General features: G+C 53.6%; 9 protein-coding genes across 9 annotated transcripts; 8 read left to right on the forward strand and 1 right to left on the reverse strand.

Moving 5' to 3' along the window:
- Nucleotides 1–96: 96 nt before the first annotated feature.
- Nucleotides 97–1,772, forward strand: CC84DRAFT_1160049 (PAP2-domain-containing protein). The gene is made up of 2 exons (XM_018177390.1): nucleotides 97–295; nucleotides 372–1,772. The coding sequence occupies exon 2, from the start codon at nucleotides 499–501 to the stop codon at nucleotides 1,486–1,488; it is 990 nt and encodes a 329-aa protein (XP_018043157.1). The 5' UTR covers nucleotides 97–295; nucleotides 372–498; the 3' UTR covers nucleotides 1,489–1,772.
- A 182-nt stretch (nucleotides 1,773–1,954) lies between these two features.
- On the forward strand, nucleotides 1,955–3,158 carry CC84DRAFT_1160050 (uncharacterized protein). The gene is made up of 2 exons (XM_018177391.1): nucleotides 1,955–2,010; nucleotides 2,057–3,158. The coding sequence occupies exons 1-2, from the start codon at nucleotides 1,987–1,989 to the stop codon at nucleotides 2,876–2,878; spliced, it is 846 nt and encodes a 281-aa protein (XP_018043158.1). The 5' UTR covers nucleotides 1,955–1,986; the 3' UTR covers nucleotides 2,879–3,158.
- Nucleotides 3,159–3,258: 100 nt separating this feature from the next.
- Nucleotides 3,259–6,723, forward strand: CC84DRAFT_1135790 (Hira-domain-containing protein). Its single transcript, XM_018176074.1, has 4 exons — nucleotides 3,259–3,481; nucleotides 3,547–3,621; nucleotides 3,714–3,929; nucleotides 3,984–6,723. Exons 1-4 carry the CDS (start codon nucleotides 3,445–3,447, stop codon nucleotides 6,698–6,700), a joined length of 3,045 nt encoding a protein of 1,014 aa, XP_018043159.1. The 5' UTR covers nucleotides 3,259–3,444; the 3' UTR covers nucleotides 6,701–6,723.
- Nucleotides 6,724–8,152: 1,429 nt separating this feature from the next.
- On the forward strand, nucleotides 8,153–9,177 carry CC84DRAFT_1212293 (uncharacterized protein; the record flags this gene model as incomplete). Its single annotated transcript, XM_018182441.1, has 2 exons — nucleotides 8,153–8,434; nucleotides 8,491–9,177. The coding sequence occupies 2 exons, from the start codon at nucleotides 8,153–8,155 to the stop codon at nucleotides 9,175–9,177; spliced, it is 969 nt and encodes a 322-aa protein (XP_018043160.1).
- Nucleotides 9,178–11,657: 2,480 nt separating this feature from the next.
- CC84DRAFT_1227438 (Zn-dependent exopeptidase) lies at nucleotides 11,658–13,618 on the forward strand (the record flags this gene model as incomplete). The annotated part of the gene is made up of 6 exons (XM_018183612.1): nucleotides 11,658–11,875; nucleotides 11,926–11,955; nucleotides 12,006–12,479; nucleotides 12,532–12,852; nucleotides 12,908–12,944; nucleotides 12,994–13,618. 6 exons carry the CDS (start codon nucleotides 11,658–11,660, stop codon nucleotides 13,165–13,167), a joined length of 1,254 nt encoding a protein of 417 aa, XP_018043161.1. The 3' UTR covers nucleotides 13,168–13,618.
- A 1,078-nt stretch (nucleotides 13,619–14,696) lies between these two features.
- CC84DRAFT_1171464 (uncharacterized protein) lies at nucleotides 14,697–15,333 on the forward strand (the record flags this gene model as incomplete). The annotated part of the gene is made up of 2 exons (XM_018179914.1): nucleotides 14,697–14,773; nucleotides 14,847–15,333. 2 exons carry the CDS (start codon nucleotides 14,697–14,699, stop codon nucleotides 15,331–15,333), a joined length of 564 nt encoding a protein of 187 aa, XP_018043162.1.
- Nucleotides 15,334–16,738: 1,405 nt separating this feature from the next.
- On the forward strand, nucleotides 16,739–18,925 carry CC84DRAFT_1254978 (major facilitator superfamily; the record flags this gene model as incomplete). Its single annotated transcript, XM_018184499.1, has 3 exons — nucleotides 16,739–17,515; nucleotides 17,562–18,350; nucleotides 18,408–18,925. 3 exons carry the CDS (start codon nucleotides 16,739–16,741, stop codon nucleotides 18,636–18,638), a joined length of 1,797 nt encoding a protein of 598 aa, XP_018043163.1. The 3' UTR covers nucleotides 18,639–18,925.
- Nucleotides 18,926–18,933: 8 nt separating this feature from the next.
- CC84DRAFT_160474 (uncharacterized protein) lies at nucleotides 18,934–19,782 on the forward strand. Its single transcript, XM_018185424.1, has one exon. It carries the CDS (start codon nucleotides 19,196–19,198, stop codon nucleotides 19,727–19,729), a length of 534 nt encoding a protein of 177 aa, XP_018043164.1. The 5' UTR covers nucleotides 18,934–19,195; the 3' UTR covers nucleotides 19,730–19,782.
- CC84DRAFT_1160059 (uncharacterized protein) lies at nucleotides 19,749–21,388 on the reverse strand. The gene has a single exon (XM_018177392.1). The coding sequence runs from the start codon at nucleotides 21,285–21,287 to the stop codon at nucleotides 19,836–19,838; it is 1,452 nt and encodes a 483-aa protein (XP_018043165.1). The 5' UTR covers nucleotides 21,288–21,388; the 3' UTR covers nucleotides 19,749–19,835.
- Nucleotides 21,389–21,423: the final 35 nt, after the last annotated feature.

The following is a 21,423-nucleotide window of genomic DNA, read 5'->3' on the forward strand; positions in this document are numbered from 1 at the left end:
CGCCCGACGCACCTCCTTTTTCCCCATGACTTCGCGCACACCCTAGGTATCAATCAGACGGGCTCTACGACCGGCGCATACCACACACTACCAAGAGTTCTGGGCGTCTCATCAAACACCGACCGCTGCTGCGCATCCCCCGGCGGCAATACGTTCGCTGTTCTTCATCACCTTTCTTCGTTCGCGTCGATTCGGCGCAGCCGTTCACGATTTACCCCATCATGAATTTAAAGTCGCTGCACATGCCGTCGAAACGGCTCATTCTATCGTACATATTTGACTGGATAATCATAATGTGAGTTTTGACGCGACCGACGGATGTGCGCCGTGTCACAGCCAACACGAAATCGACGTCGACTGACTCCCGGCAGTGGTATTGCGGCTGTGGGCGGAGGTTGGAACTCCATACATCCTTTTAATCGGCCATTCTCTCCCGTGGATCTGACGACCATATCGTTCCCGTTTGAACACCATGAGACCATCCCGACGTGGTTACTGATGGTCATTGGCCTTGTCATTCCGGCGCTGGTCACCTTCTTGGTATGCCTGATCTTTGTTCCTGGACCGACTGCGGCGAGAGGCACTCCACAAAGCCTGATCTGGAGGCGGAAGTTTTGGGAATGGAACACGGCTTGGATGGGCCTGGCACTGTCCCTTGCGACGGCATTTATGATTACGCAGGGCATGAAGCTGTTGTTTGGGAAGCCCCGGCCGGATCTGCTCTCGAGGTGCCGGCCTGATATGAGCCGGATCTCTGAGTTTGCCGTCAATCCCGCCGTCGATGCCGTTACGGATGACCTCAGCCCGTACTGGAGGTTGGTGACATCGGCCATTTGCCAAAACACCGACCAGGACATCCTTCAAGACGGCTTCAAGTCCTTTCCTAGCGGCCATGCGAGCTTCTCTTGGGCAGGCCTACTTTACCTCACCTTGTTCCTCGCCTCCAAGTTCTCCGTCGCTATACCTTTCCTGCCGTCACGGCCTTTCACTACAAACCCGGATCACGTCTCAGCCACTGCGCAATCGAACCTTAAGAACCGTTCGATACTCCCACTCAATGCGAAAGACTCAAACGTCTCTAGCTACAGCGACGACCGCGTAGTCCCCGATCGCTATCAAGCCGCAGCACCTCCAGTCTACTCGCTTATCCTCGTCCTCGTACCCATCGGTACTGCAATCTATGTGTGCAGCACCCGCTTCACCGACTACCGCCATTTCGGCTTCGATCTCCTCTTCGGCAGTTTCATTGGTATCACCACGGCCTGGTTCAGCTTCCGCTGGTATCATCTTCCCATTACCCGTGGCGCTGGGTGGTCTTGGGGACCGAGAAGCTATAAGAGGTCCTGGGGGATTGGTGTCGGCGTGGGGTCGTACGTGGGAACCGAGGGCTGGAGTCATTACGGGAAGAGCGAGACCACAGCGACGAATGGACAAAGCGCAATGGCAGAGAACATAGATGAAAGGGTAGAAGCTGGGCGTGCTCTATAGCGTTGTTTGGATTTGCTCTCAGTTCTCGAAGAGCTTGTATCGTCCTTATTAGTTTCTGGGTTTAGAGAGGAAGAAGTGGCCGCACGTGGATTTGAATTTGCACGCAATTGCAACGAACGCACTTCGTTTTATTCTTCAATCAAGCATGTTTCGAATACCAAAAACATCTTGAGATATACAACTGGGCTTCTTAGATTAGATCGTGGCCATGAAGTGACGTCTGAAGACGATGTACATAGAAGAGTGCTCCCTCATACCGTAGGTAGGTGCAATGGTCGTTCCAGTATGTTATCCACCGTAATTCACTATAAAGATGGCCATGAGTATTTTTAGTTTTAGAATTTATGTGAGATCAGACTTAGTTCACATCACCCCAAGATCTACCCCAGGATGTGGGAAAGAACGGCACGTGCACGCGCGCAGTCCGTCTGCGACGTTTACATAATCCCTGTTTCACAAGCATCGCAAACCGCGCGACTCTTCAACACACCTGCAGCCATGTCTGAATACTGGAAGTCGACAGTAAGTTCTGCTCTCTTCCCGTGTGAAATATACTGACCGTGCGCAGCCAAAATACTGGTGCAAGTTCTGCAAAGACTACGTCAAGGACACCAAATTCGAGCGCCAGCAACACGAAGCAACCGGCCGCCACCAGTCCAACATCCAGCGCTCCCTCAAGGGCCTCCACCGCGAACAAGCCGCCGAAGAGCGCCAGAAGCAGCGCGCCAAAGATGAGGTCGCGCGGCTAAACGGACTGGTTCCGTCTACCTCTTCGTCTGCCGCCAGCAACGCGCCAGCCAAGCCGACGTTCGCAAAAACAGAGGAGAAAAAGGCGACGCTGCAGGATCGGAAGAAACAATGGGAACAGCTGGCTGCGATGGGGATTGCGGTGCCAGACGAAGCGCGCGGCGGGATGGCGCTCAAGGGCGAGTGGACGGTGGTCAAAGAGGAGGTTGTAGGCTCAGTTGACCAGGACGGGGAGTTCAAGGCGCTGAACAAGGGCGTGAGGAAAAGAAAAGTGGATGAGGCGGAGGAGGAGAGAGAATTGGCCGGCGAGACTATCACACGCAAGAAAGGATGGGGACAGACGTTCAAGAGCTTGCCTGGAAAGGCTGGGGACGACGACGACATCGAGGCACTGTTCAAGAAGCGGAAAGCGGACGTCAAGGACGAAGAGCCCGCGTTGAAGACGGAGGTCAAGGAGGAAGATACGGTAAAGGGGGAAGCAGAGTCGCAACCACTTGCGGATATCCCGACTGAGGAGGAGGCCGCTGCAAAACGGGAAGCGGAGAGGAAGACTGATTCCACAGCGGCTTTGGTGAAAGAGGAAGAGTCATCCGGATCAACGCCTGCCGTGGTATTCAAAAAGCGCAAGAAGATGGCTAAGTGAAAGCGTAACGGGTACTAGCACAGCATAGTCCCATCTACCACCCACAAAACACGAGTCTACGTACTACTCGAACTCGAAAGAGCCACGGTCATCTTTTGAGTTCAAGAGAGCTCAACGCGCGGCTTTGGTTGAGGTAGATCACCAGCTCCCGTACCAGAACCTGAACATCGGGCAGGCTTCACATAGAAGGAGCGCGGCATCCCTCAAGCACTTTGACAGGATTATGTCCCACACAAAGGAGGCAATCAATAGTGGCATAAGCAGATATCGCCCGTCTAAATATCACATCGTGTATACAGTCAACCATGCATGTGCCTTTGTCTTTGTGCCTGATGCTGTGCGACAGGCCCCCAACAGCCCTAGCGTGTGGATCGGCGGCCAACGTCTCGACACCCTGGTCCAACCTTGCAGTTGCTTCGCCAAGCAGCTCCCGTCGCGTCCAACGCTCTCCGCGACTTAACGAATGACACGATCCTGGCATACTCCTCCTTCGCTCTCGATATAAATCGCCTTTGCACATGGTCGCCTCGTAGCATGCACTCGTCTCCTACCTCGACGACGCGACCATGCATCTCGTGAAGCCGCAGTGGTTAACCCACCCAGGTGCGTCCACGTTCGACATCGCGAGCCACGCAGGACACGCAGCGCTGACGTTACTTCCCATGCAGGCGATCTTAAAGACTTCGAAGTATATAGCTGCCACGTATCGCCAGATGGATCGCGCCTGGTCACGGCTGCCGGAGGTCTGTTCTCTCTCTCCCGCCAGGCACTCGCGCATGCGAAGCTCGCCCGCCGTGCGCCGCCGCGCAAACCGTGACTGACAAGGTGCCTGCAGACGGCTACGTGCGCATATGGTCCACCGAAGCAATCCTAAACTCGGCCGATCCCAACTACACCAAGCCCAAGCAATTGGCCGCCGTCAACCACCACTCGGGCACCATTCACACTGTGCGCTTCTCGCCAAACGGGAAATACCTCGCGTCCGGCGCAGACGACAAGATTGTCTGCGTATATGCACTCGACCCCAACGCGCCGGCGCATGTGGCTTTTGGTGGGTTGGGTGCTACAGGCTGGACATTGGGCGGCAGCTGACGAGCACGTCTAGGTTCCAATGAAGTGCCGCCCGTCGAAAACTGGAGAGTCTTCCGCCGTCTCGTAGGCCACGACAACGACGTGCAGGATCTCGGCTGGGCGCAGGACTCGTCCATCTTGGTGTCAGTGGGATTGGATTCCAAGGTCGTGGTGTGGTCTGGCCACACCTTTGAGAAGCTGAAAACGCTATCCAACGTGCACAGCAGTCATGTCAAGGGCATCACCTTCGATCCTGCGAACAAATACTTTGCGACCGCCAGCGACGACCGCACTATCAGGGTCTTCAGATTCAACTCCCCAGGGCCCAACGCCACCGCTCAGGACCAGGTCAACAACTTCACCCTCGAAAAGACCATAACCTCACCTTTCCAAACTTCGCCGCTGACCACATACTTCCGCCGCTGCTCATGGTCCCCCGATGGTGCCCACATAGCAGCCGCAAACGCGACCAATGGCCCAGTTAGTACCGTGGCGATCATAGCGCGTGGTTCATGGGACGGCGATATCAGTTTAGTCGGCCACGAAGGACCAGTGGAGGTGTGCGCATTTTCTCCCAGGATGTTCCATAAGGAACCACCCAATCCGGACCCGAACGGCTTTCAGCCTCACAGCGTCACGGTGGTTGCGTGCGCGGGCCAGGACAAATGCCTCAGCATCTGGAATACAAGTTATGCACGGCCATTCATTCTCACGCAGGAGTTGGCCATGAAGTCGATGACAGACCTTGCCTGGGCGCCAAATGGGGAGACGCTGTTTGTGACAAGTTTGGATGGCAGTATTCTAACGCTAGTATTTGAGCCTGGGGAGCTTGGCTATCCCGCGTCTTTGTCCGAGAACGAGAAATCGCTGTCGAAATATGGCTCCGGTAGGCGAGCGGGAATCATTGAAAACACAGACGCATTGCTCCTAGAAGAAAGCAGCAAGAACAGCGAGCTGCAGGGTGTGCAGGGTAGAATGGGCGCTCTTATGGGTGACGGCGGCGCAGTTCAACCTTCCATCACCAACGGTAACGGTGCACTCCCGAGCGCACCTTCACTTACCAACGGCGCGTCAACAACGCAACCCGCACCACCCGCGGAACCACCTGCTGACGAACGTGTGGAGAAACTCAAACAGCGCGTCACGATAAAGAATGGCAAGAAGCGCATTGCGCCCATGCTAGTGTCATCTTCATCTGCAGTCGGGCCATCTTCTCTGCCACAAACGCAGCTTATCTCTGCAAACACCACAGCCGGTGGTAGTAACAGCAACCCGCACAACATCCTCGATCTATCGAAACCATACGACGGCTATGGAAAAGGCGGTTTGACAGCCATGCTCACCGGAAACAAGAGGAAATTTGCCGAGATCGAGGGCGACGAGGATCGCCAAGTAGAAAAGCGCCTCGCAAATTCGGTCAAACCTGGTGGAGCGGCGATCGTCTTGAATAGTGAGAACGGGCTCGTACCACCCGGAGCAAGCAATGCTGGAAAACCAAATGACGCAGGTCCCCCACAGGTCCTGCGACCTGCAATAGTCAATCCAGCGCTTACCGTCAGCCAAGTACGCATGGCTGTCCCTAAACTAAGAAGCATCATCGTCCGAACCGCAGACGGCAAGGAGCCGCCGCAAGGTGCTAAAGCTGATGCCGATACAGTGATTCTGGAGGCCAGGAATGCTACGGCGCCTTCTAGGACAGGGCGTGCGCAAGACCACGACCCAGCCAGGATTACCTGCTCGAGGGAAGGGAAGACGCTCTGGCAAGATTTCCTTCCCAAGTCCGTTCTCCTCGTGACTGGCAACACCAACTTCTTCGCGGCGGCCTGTGAAGATGGATCTGTTTATGCCTGGTCCCCAGCAGGACGAAGAACGTTGAATGCACTAATACTTGAAGCACAGCCAGTCATCATGGACTGCCGCGGATGGTGGTTGCTTGCAATAAGTGCAGTCGGTATGTGCTATGTCTGGAATTTAAGAAACATGTCCGCACCTCACCCACCAATCTCTCTGGCGCCTATCCTCGATATCGCTGCGCATGCCCAGGGACCACATTTGACGAGATCACCTGGGATCGTGTTTGCACGTCTCAACTCAGAAGGTCGGATCATCGTCGCGTTGTCTAATGGCGAAGGGTACGCCTATTCACCAGCAATGTACGTCTGGCAACGCCTCTCCGAGCCGTGGTGGGCAGTTGGCAGTCAGTACTGGAACACAACCGACTCCTCTGTGGGTAACGTCACTTCGAAGTCCGACAGCGGCGCAGCTGGCAAAGAAAAGGATGACCAAGTCTCTATTGAGAACATATCAGCTGGCATTATCCCTATGCTCGAGCGCAACACCACGAACCAGTTTCTTCTGACCGGTCGCGCATTCTATCTGCAGAGACTTATCAAGGTCCTTATCTCGGCGGAGGGCTACGAAAGCTTCGAGTCATGTGCCTCTGTTGCGCATCTCGAGAACCGCGTTGCCGCCGCCAGGGCACTTGGCGCGAGGTCGGAGTTCAAGATATACCTGTCGATGTACGTCAAGCGCATCGGAGCCGAAGGAATGCGAGGCAAGATCGAAGAGCTGCTACGTGAGCTGTCAAGAGGCTTGATCGAAGAAGACGAGGACGACAGCCCCTCCGATGAAGACATTGCCGGTTGGAAGAGGGAGGAGCTGCTCAAACAAGCGGTGATCATACTTGGCAAGTCGATCTATCTCAATCCCCTGCGGATGACATTGCTAATACTTAACAGGGAAATACCGTGAACTTCAAGGTATCACAGTACCATATGCGAAACTGGTCGGCATCGTGGGCCCCGCTGCGGAAAGCGCCGATCAGCAGATGGGAGATGTGTAGTAGCATACTACATTTATTGATTCGGCGAAGTATGAAATGGCGTTATTTCAGAATGGCTTGGCGTTAATGTGGTGCGCATTTGGTTAGCTGGGTTGTATTACTAGATCGTATATTGTAGTGATGCGTGCGATGCATTGAATGCGGCACCGTTATGCGAGTGTGGAGGATTTTGCGGCGGTGTGTAATTGTAGAATCCAGCGGTTGCACTGGGAGAGGTGGTGGGTCACGGGCGGTGATGGGACATGTTATTCGGAACTGCATGTTGGTAGGACTGATTAGAGGCTGGTGAACGGTAACAAATACATGGCTCCAGCATCATTTACACGATATAGCATTCGGAAACACCCCCTAGACTCTACCCATCGGGCTTTGGCCTTGAAATTCGTCCTAGTCCAAGGCACTCTCTTCAATTGCTTTCTAAGCATTGTTGTGGCGCACTTTTTGAGGCGCAAGGCAGGCCGCTCGTTCCTCATTCAGAAGCGCATATGAGTGGCTGTGTCAACGTTAAGGACCCCACAATGCCGGGCTGAGCGTCAGGCGCCCCCGTGAGGAGCTAAGCACAGTAGCATCGCGGAAAAGCATGTATTGGTGGTTTCGCAAATAAGAATCAGAGAAGAGGCTTAATTTGTGGACTAGGACTTCAGGGGCGCCCTCCGTAGGATGTCTCCGCAACGCACTTGCCAGCTTCACTCGGGGCCATGAAATCGCCGACCTGCGATACAACTATAAATATGACAGCCTTAAACTAGACATGCGAAATTTTCTGGCCCGGACCTCGTATAGCTTTTTGAAGACTCCATTTGGGTTAGCTTTAGTCATTTGAGCGGAAACTTGATGACACTCGGGCATGGAAGTACTTCACTTCATTGTAGGACATCTTCTGCACTACCTACTTCTTGATTGCATGCAGATAAAGAATGATTCCTACCACAACTTGGGAAAAGAACCATTACCATCCAGCACAATGCATCGCTCAATTGAGACTGAATGTCGTTGGTTCGACTTGCACGGACGTTTCGTTTCAGACGTTTCAAGCGCTTCAGAGTCCGACGCTCGACATCCTAGCTCCGACAAACGAGCCTTTGCTGTGCGAATAATGACATACCAGGACAGCGTAGGTGCCTGATTTGGTCCCATTTCTCGCCAATCACAATTACAGCCTGCGAGTGCTTGGGCCACACCATGGCCGCATTGTAGGCATCTCACTCTCTGGACGCCGTGAATATGGGAGTATAGAAGGAGGAGGATGCGATACTGTTTCCAGTACATCACACTTCGTCAGCTTCTCCATCCATACATAGTTCGATTTCTCATTGTCCTTTTTCTGCTCTTCTCCTTTAGTCACTCACTACGATCTCAAAATGGGCTTTCTGAACACATTCGCTTCTACGCTCGCAGCCGCAGCATTCGTTTCTGCTCAGCACGATGCTGGCGCGAAGCTCGATAAGCCGACGCTCCATGATAATCTCGACTACCTCAAGCAGGGTATCATTGACAATTTGCCCGAGACGAACTTCAACTACGAGCTCCAAGCCGCGGGCACGATCCCGGACGACTGCAACAAGGTCGCCACCGGTCAGGTCTACAACACCGTCAACTACAACCCTGCCGACTTTGACATCTTCAATGTCCACTACGACGATGTGAGTGGCTCATCTGGAGGATTACTCAGAATAATAGCACACTAATCCTCACACAGTGCGGCGACCCCTGGGTTTTCTGCCACCACAAGCAATCCCCCATCACCATCGACTCGATGGCGCGCCAATTTGGCAAGCTCCCCGTCCAGATGCGCCAGTGGATCCGGCACGTCGTTGACGTTCCCTCTGACGGTGGCTGGGCCTTCGAATTCGACGGCACCGTTACCTTCCTGGACCCCAAAGATGACATGATGCCCGTGATAGTTCACGAGACGGGCCACTCGCTCGATCTGTCCGGCGCGTACGCCGACAAGCCCATGTCGTCGTCCGACCGCTGGTGGGACAACTACAACCAGGACTCCAACGTCCCGGATACGTATGCGTCGACCAACGCGATCGAAGACGTCGCGCAGAATACCGTGGTTGCTGTGTTCAATGAGAACTATCCTGGGGGATTTGGCGCCATTGAACCGGATTATGAGAAGATCTCGCACCAGTATTACACGCTTATCAGTGAGGCGATTGATGCGGGCCAGGGGAACAATCTTTTCAAGCCTGGACAGAGCGCGCAGTGCACTCACCGCATGGCGCCTACGGATCCGGTGCCTGTTGGAGGGTCGAAGAAGCGCAGCATGCGCGAGCGCCGGGGTGCAGCGCCTGTTGTTGGACTGAGTAAAAACGTTACGGAGATTGTAACGAAAAGGGATGGCGCGAAGAAGAGGAGCGACTGCTCTCTTAGGTGGTGAGCTGTCTAGGGGCGACTTGATATGGCGGAATTTTACGCGTTTTCTGGCTATTGTGCTGGATACTGTTCTTTTGCGCAGCGTTCTTCTTCGTCTTTTTCTACTGGTCATGGCGTTTCGATCCTTTCAGGGTAAGCGTTAGAAGATACACTGGATTCAAGACGCATTGGTTTCAACATTCATTAGCGGGCATGGCCAAGAAACACGCATGTATTTCCAAGAGCATATCCTTGGCTACCGTCAGTGTGTGCGCATTGGCTACATACGAATGTACCCAAGAGACATATATGTGTTATGTTAATGTAACCTACGCACTTTCTGGACTTTGTCTTCAGCAGGCAAATACGCGCACAGGAGGCCCATCACGCTGCAAACTCTTTCGAAAGCACAGCAGACTGCAAACTCTGTTGGTATAGTCTTTAAGAAGAAGTGCTGGGGGAAGTCAGTGGAGTGGAGCAACGCGACAGGTATCAGGCATGATAACGAAGCAACAACGGATGACTTCAACCCTCAAATAGGAGCCTTCAAGGTACTAAGCTTTCATTAGGAGAGAGAATCGACATGGAAAGTGAGGAGACTCTCAAAAATACTACAGGTCATGAGCACGGTATGTTCCGAGCCCTACACTGCTCCCATAATGCATTCACTTACGAGAAAAAATCATTGTTTATCAGCAGTCGGCTAAGTTTGATAGTCCAGTGGAGATCGTATTTGAATTGAATGCAGATTACAACGACGTATGCAGATTCTCTGGCAACCAAGATGACTTCAGCAGATTTGGAAAGGTAATATATCATCTAGATCGAAACGCTGCAAGCCATTACACTCAGTACGCCTCCGTAACGAGTCAGCGACCACATTTGAGACGAGCATGTAAAGAAGATACCAAGTTATGACCCAGCTCTGTTGCCGTGAAAGATCAGGTTCCAGAGAGCTCTGTTTTACTGCGAAAGATAACAGAACACTTCGAGTCGCATGACCGTAACGAACTTGGCCTGTGGCTTGCAAAATTTGATTTCACTGAAATCAAGCAAGACATCTACAAAAGAACACTTTCCTGGCCGGAATATAATCCCCTTGATGAGACTACTTCCCTGGGATACTACGTTCATATGGACGTGGAGGGTGACCTGGTCAGACTGTTTGGACCCCTGATTCACGTCGAAGCTTCAGTGGAGAGTTTCAGCAGCAGTACAGGTGACCAGCGGCTATTGTAGCGCGTGAAGTCGTGCCATCAGACGGTGAAAGACCACTTCATCATCCAAATGCCTGGCTTCATAGATGCCGGGAAAACACATTTCCAGATGGCAAAGGTCTACGCTCGCACTTACGATGATACAATCGAGGGTGATTCAGAAATTGGGTCTGATTACGACTTCGATAACATGATCGTCGCTATGCAGCTCTTAGGCTTGGGGTAAGGGAAGCACGTAAGACATAGCTGCACCGTTTTCGATGAGTATCACAGGTATGGGCTTTAGCTAATAAATCTGCTAGTCTTTATTTCAAATTACAAAAGGTTGTTTACGATCAAGAGTCTCATAAGAGGTCGATCGCATCGTGCGTGGAATGTTGGAATCAGAGGAGGAGGACTTCAACGATTCGATGGACCTCTTAAAGAGCTCTCTAACAGCATTCAAAGTCACTCAGCGATCCTAAGGCACCTCTCAAACTATCACCAAAGGAATAACTGTGCAATCGGCCTCAATTGCAGGATCGCAAGCGCCTCACGCAATTACGCAAGAGATGGGGACGGACTAGTCCTCATGGGCCTGAAAGATTACAAACCAGTATACGGTATACGTGGTCAATGATACCTTGCACTGACAACCTTGAAAGAAGATGATCTTAAGCTTAGCGCTGTCACGTGCTCCTATATCACATGATCATTCATCTTACTTTACTTCGTTTCCAGCACTTCTCTTCTTGCTCCCTTTTGCAGGATTGCATTGTCTTTCAACAACATATCGTTTCCGTTATCATTCCTAAGCTCTGTACCCAGATTGCGAAGGCCAAGCCGACGATCTCTTGCGTCATATCCGTGGCGCATCACACCTACCTCGTCTCCAGGTCGTTTAGCACCCCGGGTACATGTCACGGCCTATCACCACTACCGTGCCCAGGAACCATCCCCGTAATATACTCCCTACGCGATGCACGCGACTGTTGAGTGTATTCCCGTCCGCTAGTGTCCTTTTTCTGGTCAAGTTCCTTGGGCGGTGGAGACTACGAACGGCACGAGGAGGGGTAACACCCAGTATCTACCATGCCCCCACGTACAAGCGTCCGGAAAAGAACAGCTGCTATCGCGCATCTCCACGTTCTAACGTGCAATTTCTGCGTCATTGTGCGGATGAGCGGACATGGGAGGAGACGCTGATAAAGCAGTTGCTCGCCAAGTGCAACAGTGGGGAAGGCATCATCCGTATAAAGTGATTGTTGTAACCACATTGTGGACTGGAATACACGTTTCATCATCCAATATGCGCAGTTCAAGCCTTCTCGGTGTGCTCTTGCCTGCATGGGTTGCGGCACAAAATTTGTCCTTGCAGCATCCGGAACTCTTCTCGCTGCATTGGCGAATGCTAGAGCAGAATTCCACCTCGGGCTTCGAGACGCCGATGGTAGACTTTTTGTCGGGGTATCTGGAAGATAAAGGCCTTACTGTAGAATTGCAGCCTGTGCAGAATCCAATTCTTGCGTATGAGACGATACCTGGGACGATGCAGTGAGAAACTGATATATCCATAGGTACAACGTCCGCAGGCAGAATATTCTCGCGTGAGTCTGCAGGTCTCTGTCGAGCTCGAAATCTGATAACTTCCGTATAGGTACATCGGATCTAACAGAACATGCCGGTTGATCCTCAACTCCCACACTGACGTAGTTCCACCGTACTTCCCTCCCCACGACAACGACACCGACGTCTTTGGCCGTGGAGCCAACGACGCGAAAGGCTCCATAGCCTGTCAGGTGACCGCATTTCTCGAATTGAAGGACGCAGGCGTGATCAAAGAGGGTGACGTTTGCTTGATGTACGACGTAGGCGAGGAACAGTATGGCGATGGGATGCGGACCTTTGTCGATTCGCTCACGTACACGCCTGAATGGATCCTCACAGGAGAGCCCACCGAGTCGTTCCAGGCGACGGGCCACAAGGGATCGATAAACATCAATGTGACAGCGATCGGAGATACGGCTCATTCGTCAGTGCCGCAGTATGGCCGCAACGCGATTTTGGAGCTGATGAATTTTATCCCGAGCCTGTTGAATTTGACCAGCATATTCCCATACGACGACTTCCAGTAAGTTAGCAATCAAACCCTCAGGATAGGCCAGCTAATCCACCTTACGCAGCGGAAACACAACCCTCTCTCTATCTTCCATCAAGGGCGGCACCATCTCCAACCAAGTCGCAGACCGCGCCGAAGCCATAGTCAACTCCCGCGTCAGCGTTCCCGCAAAGGAGATTTGGGACATTATAACGGAGCAAGTGGGTAATGTGTCGAACATCATTCTGTCCCGAGTCTCCGCGTCTTCTAATCCTCTGGCTATGGATGTCATCGAAGGCTGGCTGCCCAAGAAGATAATGCCGTATGGGACAGATCTTGGGGCGTGGACCGTCAACAACACCAAGTTGTTGCTAGGCGTTGGCTCAATCGCTACCGCGCACTCTGCGTAAGTCTGACAGCATGCTTAGTGCTAATGGATGCTGACCAGCCTTCTTGCATAGTCATGAAGTTGTGTCGAAGCAAGAGATGATTGACATGGTGCGTTTCCCAAGCTGTGAGTCTGAGCAGATTACTGACCATCGGGCAGGTTGGTCATTACAAGGAGTTCGTGCAGGGTATCCTCAATGGTACGCTAGTGCCCATTCGCAACGGCACTTTCCCGTCAAGCTACCCTTTGGAGACCAACACTAGCAACTTGACCAAGCGAGAGATCGCGATGCAAGACTACGAGGCTCGACGGTATGGTGGATGCATGCATTAACGAAGAAGTGGAGCTCCTACAGCGTCGTACTGTCATCGTGCATCTTGTTAGAACCGAAGCCTGTACGTAAGCTATTCAATTGTCCACAACGTGTGTCGTGTCAAGCTATTGGTGTCTTGTGTGCAGGGGATTTTGTGCTGAAGTGGACAGTAACACTCCACAGTGGATTGCTGAGGGCCGATCTGAACAGCTTGTAATCAGCCCGAGGAGGACCTAAGACTGGGAAAGAACCCCTTCGTCCATCTTTCAATCGCATACTTTTTCGTACATCCAAAGCCGCCAAAAGATGGACGACACAGTGGCGCGACAGCAGTCTGGTAAAGCCTTGATGCGTGAAAGCAGCCGCTGATGCACTGGACTATCAATCATTCGTCCTTCAATTGCCTTTCCCTTCTGGCTCTGGCACGTAGAAAGAACCGCACTGAAAAGCGATCGCGGATGCAAACGCATCGTAGCCGCGAGATTCCGCACTGGACGGTGTGGCGTGATGCGATTGACTAGGCAAGTAGTCTACGTGCAGGGAACGAAGTCTGAGTCTGATGGCTTCTGGCCCAGCTACCCTGTGTAGAGCCAGCACCAAGAGTAGTGAGTAAGCCCCTAAGCATCAACCAATGCCGACGTCCGTCTTGACAGCCGCCTCGCTCTGAATGGCGAAATTGCGATGGGCGATGTCACCTTTGGCGGCTGTGAATCGCTTCGTGCGTCCACGGAGACGAAAACGGAAGGCAACCCTCGCCACGCACGTATTCGCTACCGCACGTCGAGGTCTCGCACCAGTTGTTCCATTCTCGCGCTGCATGCTGCATGTTCACCTTGCGTATACGGCTTCTGGGCAGCCAAAGACGAGGGCAAGGCTGCATCTCCGCACCGGCACGTCGTTGCTAGGGGCAGCGCTGATCTGCTGCGTGCTTAAAAAGTGGAAATGAGAGCCAGAATGCGAGGCGGTGATTGGCAGGGCTAAACAAGCTTCTTCCGCACGAGTTTAATTACCGATCCGTCGCACGACGGTGCGAAGTGGTGGACAACTCCCACCGCGGCGCAGAGCTGCGACATGTACGTCAGGCATTCACGGTCCGCTTTGTTGCTTGCAGGACACGAATGACGGAACGCGTGTCTGGTGGCGGCTGAGCAATCGCAGCCTGCAGGCACCGAAAACAGCAGCGCTCAGCTCGTCCGCGTTTCGACAGCGCGCATAAAGAGTGCCGAGCGCTCGCCCCCAGCCGAGCTCATTTCACCATCGACTGCAATTTGCCGCGATAGGAATTCGTCAAGTTAGCCGCCCAGCGACCAAGAGCGCCAGACCCGTGTTGGCGACAAGTGAGTTTGGAAAGCCCCCATCGCAACCTCTGGCCCGGCCGCCTCGTCGTTTCAAAAGCCCCCAGGATCCCGCGCCCGCAAAAGGAGCGATCCCTCCTCTTCATCTCTCGTGCACACTCGTTGTTCGTCCGGCCTCAACTCCGCGCAGCTCTCTGCTCCACACTCGTTCAATTCTCTTCTCTCTAGAGGCCCCCACGTGTTGATCAGCCAAAATGCAGTTCTACGCTGTCGTCTTGGCCGCTATGGCCGCGGCTGTGTCCGCCCAGTTCCCTACCAACATCGACCCTGCGTACGTCTCCACTGAAAATCGCACGCCACTGCCGCGTGCTGTGCGCTGTGAACGCGTGTCTAACATTCCGCAGGCAGCAATCCGCTCTGCTCGCCCTCGCGACAGCGCTTCCGCCGTCTGTCCTGGCCGCCGCGGCTACCAACCAGGCCGGCTTCGCTTCTGAGGTCGCGTCGTCCATCGCGGCCGGCAACACGCCCGAGTGGTACCAGGCTCTTCCCACCGACGTCAAGTCTGCGCTCGCCTCCATCTACCCCGTCTCTACCTCTGCCGAGGCTACGCCGTCCGAGACCGCCGCCCCGTCTTCGTCGTCGTACGAGGCGTCTTCGGTCGCTGAGACCACCGCCGCCGTCACTTCTACCCCGGTCGTCGTGCCCTCTGGCACCGGCGCGTCCTCGATCGGCACCAACTCCACCGGCGTCACCAGCGTGAACACGCCGACGCTCTCCGGCACGGGCAGCCCCCAGCCCACCGAGGCTCCTGGCGCAGCATCCGTCCCGTCGGCGGCCATTGGCGCTGGCATTGCCGGTGCCCTGGCTTTCCTCGGCATGCTCGCCTTGTAAGCTGATCAGTGAGAGGATCGGATAGTGTGGAGTTTCACCGGACGGCGCATTCGGCTTCGACGTTCCTTACGATGTAACGTTGTCATTCTTTTGGGGGACAGAACCTGGGCGAGATACCTTTGCTGTTTGTTTGTTTTAGCGGAGACCGCATGCGAAGGACGAAGGGCAATGCGGGGATGAAAATGAGGGGAGGGGTGGTTTGCTGAATAACCTTAATAGCTAATTCTGCCATTGCGCTGGCCATTCTGTTTGTGCAACTAAGGGCGACCGCTCGCATCACATGAGGGTTCTTTGTGACATCAACGCCATGTCGTCGGTGTGAGGTTGTTTTACGGTTGTGTCTGTACTTGGGCTGTACCTGCCACGCGGTTGACCCACTGCGGCAGGACCCACTCGCAATGGCGTAGACGCCCTGCATACAGAAAAATATGGCCAATGATGACAGTTGCATCTCATTCGCATCATTGTCCTGGATACATGTTCGCTGTCCTCGGGCAAGTTCGACATGCCACAACTTCCCACAAGGTCCAGCTGCTCTTGGGCCATGATCTTTACTTGAGCCACAGCAGGTCCAGCATACGGTCGGACTCGGAGCTCGGGGTTTAGCTGCTCCGCACTAATGGGTGCGTTTGTGTACATGAACGGCTCATGGTGGCCCGGAAGTCGTCGTTCTACGCGCGAGATGATGCCAGTCAGCGCCTGCGCGGCTTACCAAGCACTGTGCCTCCCTCAGTCGCACATCTCATTGGCATAGTCGCCAGGACCGTATTCGAGAGGATCACACCAAGCCCAGTCCGTCACTGTTTACGGTTGATGGAGATGCATCCAGGGGTGGCTTAAAGACAGCGCAGGGTGCCTGGCATTGGGGACAGACGGTGCGAAGGGCAGTCCCGCAAGCGCACCAATATTTCTCATTACCATCTTCTCGATTGTTCGATTGCTCGACTTGTGGGCCTTCACCAGCTAGGATTGCCAGAAATTATCGCCCGCGGCACTGTCAAGCCGTAGGGCTGCCGAGGCCTCGGAACCTTCCCGCGAAGCTTAAGTCGCATCCCCAGTAAACCTGCGTCATAGGCGCGAAAATCCTCTCCAGTGCACTCGCCGCGCATCACTATTTATTCCTCCTGGCCTTTGCAGTCGCCGTTGCCTCCAAGGCCCTCTCGCTACGCCATTACCGTCAGAATCGCCTCCGCAACGGCTGCAAAGGTGCCACTCGGCCAATCTCCATAGCGCAGTGCCGCTCCACCTGCCATCCCCTGCCGAGTCCAAGCGCGTCTCCACGCCCCTCGGCTTACAATTGTTTGCTCCATATATTTTTTGGACGCCCCTTCTCAAGGCCTTTGGTCGCTGTCTCGCACTTTCCCTGGTTCGCCAGTGACCGCGCCACTCATTCACATAGCGCACCATGGACGCCGCCGACAAGATCATCTCCAGGGCCGAGGAGGACGCCAGCCCCGAGCGCTTCCCCCGCCACGACGAGAAGGAAGCGCATATCGAAAAGACGGAAGCACATGAGCCGATTGCGCGAACATACACATCGTCGACTTCCTCTTCGTCATCCTCCGGCGCCTCTGACATCGAGCGCGATGCCACCATGTCGCGAGCGCCTACCCAGCGAGAAGACGTCGACCTCGAGCGCCATCCGACCGCATTGAGCCGCATCCAGACACAACGCAGCCAGCACAGCGCTACAGTGGGTGCCAGTCTTAAGAGCAGGCAGTCTAGGAAGCCGTTACCCGCATTCGGTGCTGGGAAACCTTATCCACCGCCGCTGCCAGAAAGAGAGGAGTATGTCGTTGAATTCGAGGGGCCCGATGATCCTCTGCACGCGCAGAATTGGCCTATGAAGAAGAAGCTCTTGACTGGCGCGATGCTTGGATTTACCACTCTTACCGCGGCGTTCGGCAGCTCCATTTTCAGCGCTGCGACTCGTGTGGTAGCTCGGCAGTATGGTGTTGGCGTTACCGTCGGTGTGTTGGGAACATCCTTCTACGTCCTGGGTTTCGCCACTGGTCCAATTCTATGGGCGCCTCTTTCTGAATTGAAAGGGAGACGCCTTCCGCTCGTAATTGCCTCTTTGGGATTTTCCATCTTCAACATCGGTGTTGCGACAGGAAAAGACCTGCAAACTATTCTCATTTGTCGTTTCTTTGCTGGCTTCTTCGGTGCTTGTCCTCTGACGGTGAGTACTTGCATCCATGCATGTGTCATATACTGACATATAACAGTGTGTCGCCGCTGTCTTCTCTGATATGTTCGATAACCGCACCCGTGGCATGGCTATTACCATATTCTCAATGACGGTCTTTACTGGTCCCTTACTAGCACCTTTTGTTGGTGGCTTCATCGTCATGTCCCATCTTGGCTGGCGGTGGACTGAGTACATCGTCGCTATCATGGGATTCACGGCTTTCACCTTGAACATCTTGTTCCTCGAGGAGTCGTACCCGCCGGAGATCCTTGTTAAGAAAGCGTCCGAGCTGCGTCGTAGAACTAAGAACTGGGGTATACACGCCAAACAGGAGGAAATTGAAATTGACTTCAAGGAGCTCATGCAAAAGAACTTCAGTCGTCCGATAAGAATGCTTGTCAGCGAGCCCATCGTCCTGCTCTTATCTATTTACATGGCTTTCATCTACGGGCTGCTGTATCTGTTCTTGACCGCGTACCCCCTTGTCTTTCAGGGAGTCCACCATATGAATTTGGGAGTGGGAGGTCTGCCTTTCTTCGGAATGATCACTGGACAGTTGCTGGCCGGTACCTTGATTTTCATCCGCCAACCGGGATACCAGAAGAAGCTCGCTGCGAACAACAACATGCCAATTCCCGAATGGCGCCTGCCCGAGGTCATTGCCGGAGGTGTATGTTTCGCTATCGGGATCTTCTGGTTCGGATGGACTGGCTACAAGGAGTCAATCCATTGGATCGTACCGACATTGTCTGGTGTACTGATTGGCTTTGGACTTCTGAGCATCTTCCTGCAGGCGTTGAACTACCTTGTCGATGCCTATCTTATGGTAAGCCCACTTCTTCCCCGTGCCTTCCTGCACTGCGCTCTCGCTAACTGATTGTAGTTCGCCGCCTCCGCCATCGCCGCGAACACCTTCCTCCGTAGTATCTTCGGGGCTGTGTTCCCACTCTTCGCGCAGCAAATGTTCAACGGCATGGGCATCCAATACGCCGCCACACTTCTAGGTTGCGTTGCCGCTGTCCTTGTTCCCGTACCGATATGGTTCTACCTGCGAGGTGCGAAGATCCGAGAAAAGAGTGCTTACGCACCCACGTTCAAGCCAGCGCAAGACTAGCTTTGTCAAGCATAATACAAAGAACAATGCCTAGGCGTGAATAGAAACGATGCGGAAATTGTTATGGGTGAAAATGCAGCACTTCTGGCAGGAGCAAAGGGAAGTGCGGGTGCATGTTTCTCGAGGTTGAGATGGTGAAGGGCTTTATCTTCTTGTATATGATACCACAGTTGTGCATTGGCGTCGGATCACGCCGGATAGCGATCACCGTACTGATTGTTCTAGTTCATTTGTAATTCAGCGTTGGAGCTCTGTCTATAGTCACAAAAATAATACCGTCAGTCCACATGATCTGTCACATGTTGTTACCAACGATTTGGCGTGCGGCGTTGGTGACACGGAACTTGTCATCACCACACTTACCGATTCCATACTGTTGCTGACCACGAAGTGAATTATACTGTCACAGTGGCCGATAGTAAAACGTGACATGCCTATGAACTTCCAAGACAGAAAATCAAAGTAAAGTCTCTTGAACCTATCATAAAATGAGTTCTTACAGCTCTAGAAGCCTTTGCGTCAGCCCCGCTGTGTGTTCCCTCTGAGCGAACGATTCAATGCCCACACTCTTGACCTTGTATTGTATCAGGTCCATCTCTGAACACCTCACACGTCAGCTTCCCAACCTTGCGTCATCAACTAGCATTGAGCACGCCGTCATTCCATGGCGCTTCACATATACAACAGTCCTCAACAATCACCTGCCCTGCTATGCTGGGTATATATCCCTTCCCAAAACCTCTCGCCAACTACAACGTACAACACACCAGCAGCACAGAGCAACACAGCACAGCACAACGTACCAACCAAAGGATCTTGCCAATCAGAAAATCAGCGACACTACGATGAACCCTTCGCAGAGATCGAAGACGAATCAGCAAGCGACACAGGCTCCTGTGTTAGAGTGGTCCACCAACGCTGCTACTGGCGCGCGATCTGTCCCTGAGCCCGATTATTGTCTGGGTGGTTCGGGCAAGCACAGTCCCGTGCGTTCAGCGGTAACGGGGAAGAATCAGCAGGACAGTAAGAACGTGAGTGGGGTCAAGATGGACAACAGAGCGTCCTGGTATCCGGGAAGGAGTGGCTTTTGATGAGGATGAAGAAGCCCCAGTAAATCCACATGCCCACATTTGACTTCACTAAGTCCGCCATCTCAAATCGACATCTGGCGCTCTCTCCCGTGCAAAGCACACTCGGTTACGCATCAATAACCCTCACAGCCCACCTTTCCCCCTCCAACCTCCGCACCACCCTCTCCATCTCCCACTCCTCCAGACAAACCAGCACCTCCACCGCCGGAAACCCATTTTCGAGCCGCACCTTTGGAAGCACGTGGATGAGCCCCTCAACATGAGCCTGCGGCTTGCGCATCGCGACAGGGCCCGCGCTCGTCGTCCCTGGTATGTTCCACGCACACTCCGTACCGATGTGCATCCAGCTTGTGACAAACAAATCCGGTCCGTTGATGGCGTCCGAGTCGCTGCGCAGCTGCCAGGGATTAGGCGTGCGGGAGAAGAGGTTGAGTCGGGGTTTCAGCCAGTCGAGCGTCACCGAAGAGAAGGTCTCTGAGAGGATGGCGGCGATGGGGCCAAGTTGCTCGCCGTATACAGAATCGTCGGACGTCTTGAAGAGCATGGTGGAGACGGTGGCCGAGGCGGTGATTTCGGTCACGCAATTTCCCCAGTAGGTGTCTTTGAGGGGCTGGGGGAGATTCCGCCGGTGGTCGAAGGCTATTCCTAATTTTACGGTTTCGACGTTGTTTGCTGCGAGAGCTGTGGATCGGGAAAGTGTGATGTTTGTCCATATTAGAGAGACGAGTGCGACAAAGCTTGATATTTGGCGATTCGTCGTGGATGTCAGGGTCTTTGCGAGCTCGGATATGGTCGCGGCTGGAAACACGAATATCTTGGCTGTGACTTTGTATGGCTCCTTCCGTAGGAGAGGAGACGTTCGCGGAGTACCGGGAAAGCGGACCTCAGGGCACTCAATGGGTTGGGAAGATTCTGCGAAAGTGTCGAACAAGTGTCTTTGCGAGTTCAGCTCGGCAACACTATTTCCATCAGACTTTAACATGAACTTCGAGCCTTTTGACCGTGTGTTCTCGCTCAGCAGCTTGTAGAGTCTTGTGAGTCCTGCTCCATCAATCACACTGTGATGTGCGTAAATACTCAGCACCAGTCCGCCGCGGAGAAAAGTCGCCTGCGCCGCAAAAACCGGGACTGGCATTTCTTTCTTGAAGCTTATCAGGCCTGCGGCGAATTCATCATCCAATCCCGGATGGTTCCTCAACAGGACCGGACAGAAGACATCGCGCCATATAGCCAGTGGTGGAAACCCATTCTTCTCCATCTTTGTGTACTCTAAGACTGCGTTTCCAGCTTGATCATAGCTGAATGTGAAGATCTGATCGATGAGCTCGTCGGAGAGCGACTCGGGGTGTTGCAGAGAGAGACGGCCTGTGTCCGGATTTGACAGTCTGATGGTACCAGCAAGGAATGGAAGCTGGTGGATCGTCGCAGCGAAACCAGCTCGTAAGGCGTCAACGGCGTCCTCGAGATAGCCAGGATCTGGGAATTCGAAGAAGAGAAGATGGCGGGCGTACATGCGGAGCATGGTCTGATCCAAATGCGACAAGTGGAAGTCGTTCATGACTGAGACAATTCTTGACCAGCTTGAGAATCAGAAGGATGATGCCAGACAAGGCTTTGCGTTCTGTAGCGTCCCGACACGCTTTTGTAGCTGGTGTTGCAGCTGCTACTCATTCTGAGCACAGCGAGGCCACGAG

The sequence above is a fragment of the Paraphaeosphaeria sporulosa genome, assembly GCF_001642045.1.
Source record: "Paraphaeosphaeria sporulosa strain AP3s5-JAC2a unplaced genomic scaffold CC84scaffold_1, whole genome shotgun sequence".
NCBI lineage: Eukaryota > Fungi > Ascomycota > Dothideomycetes > Pleosporales > Didymosphaeriaceae > Paraphaeosphaeria > Paraphaeosphaeria sporulosa.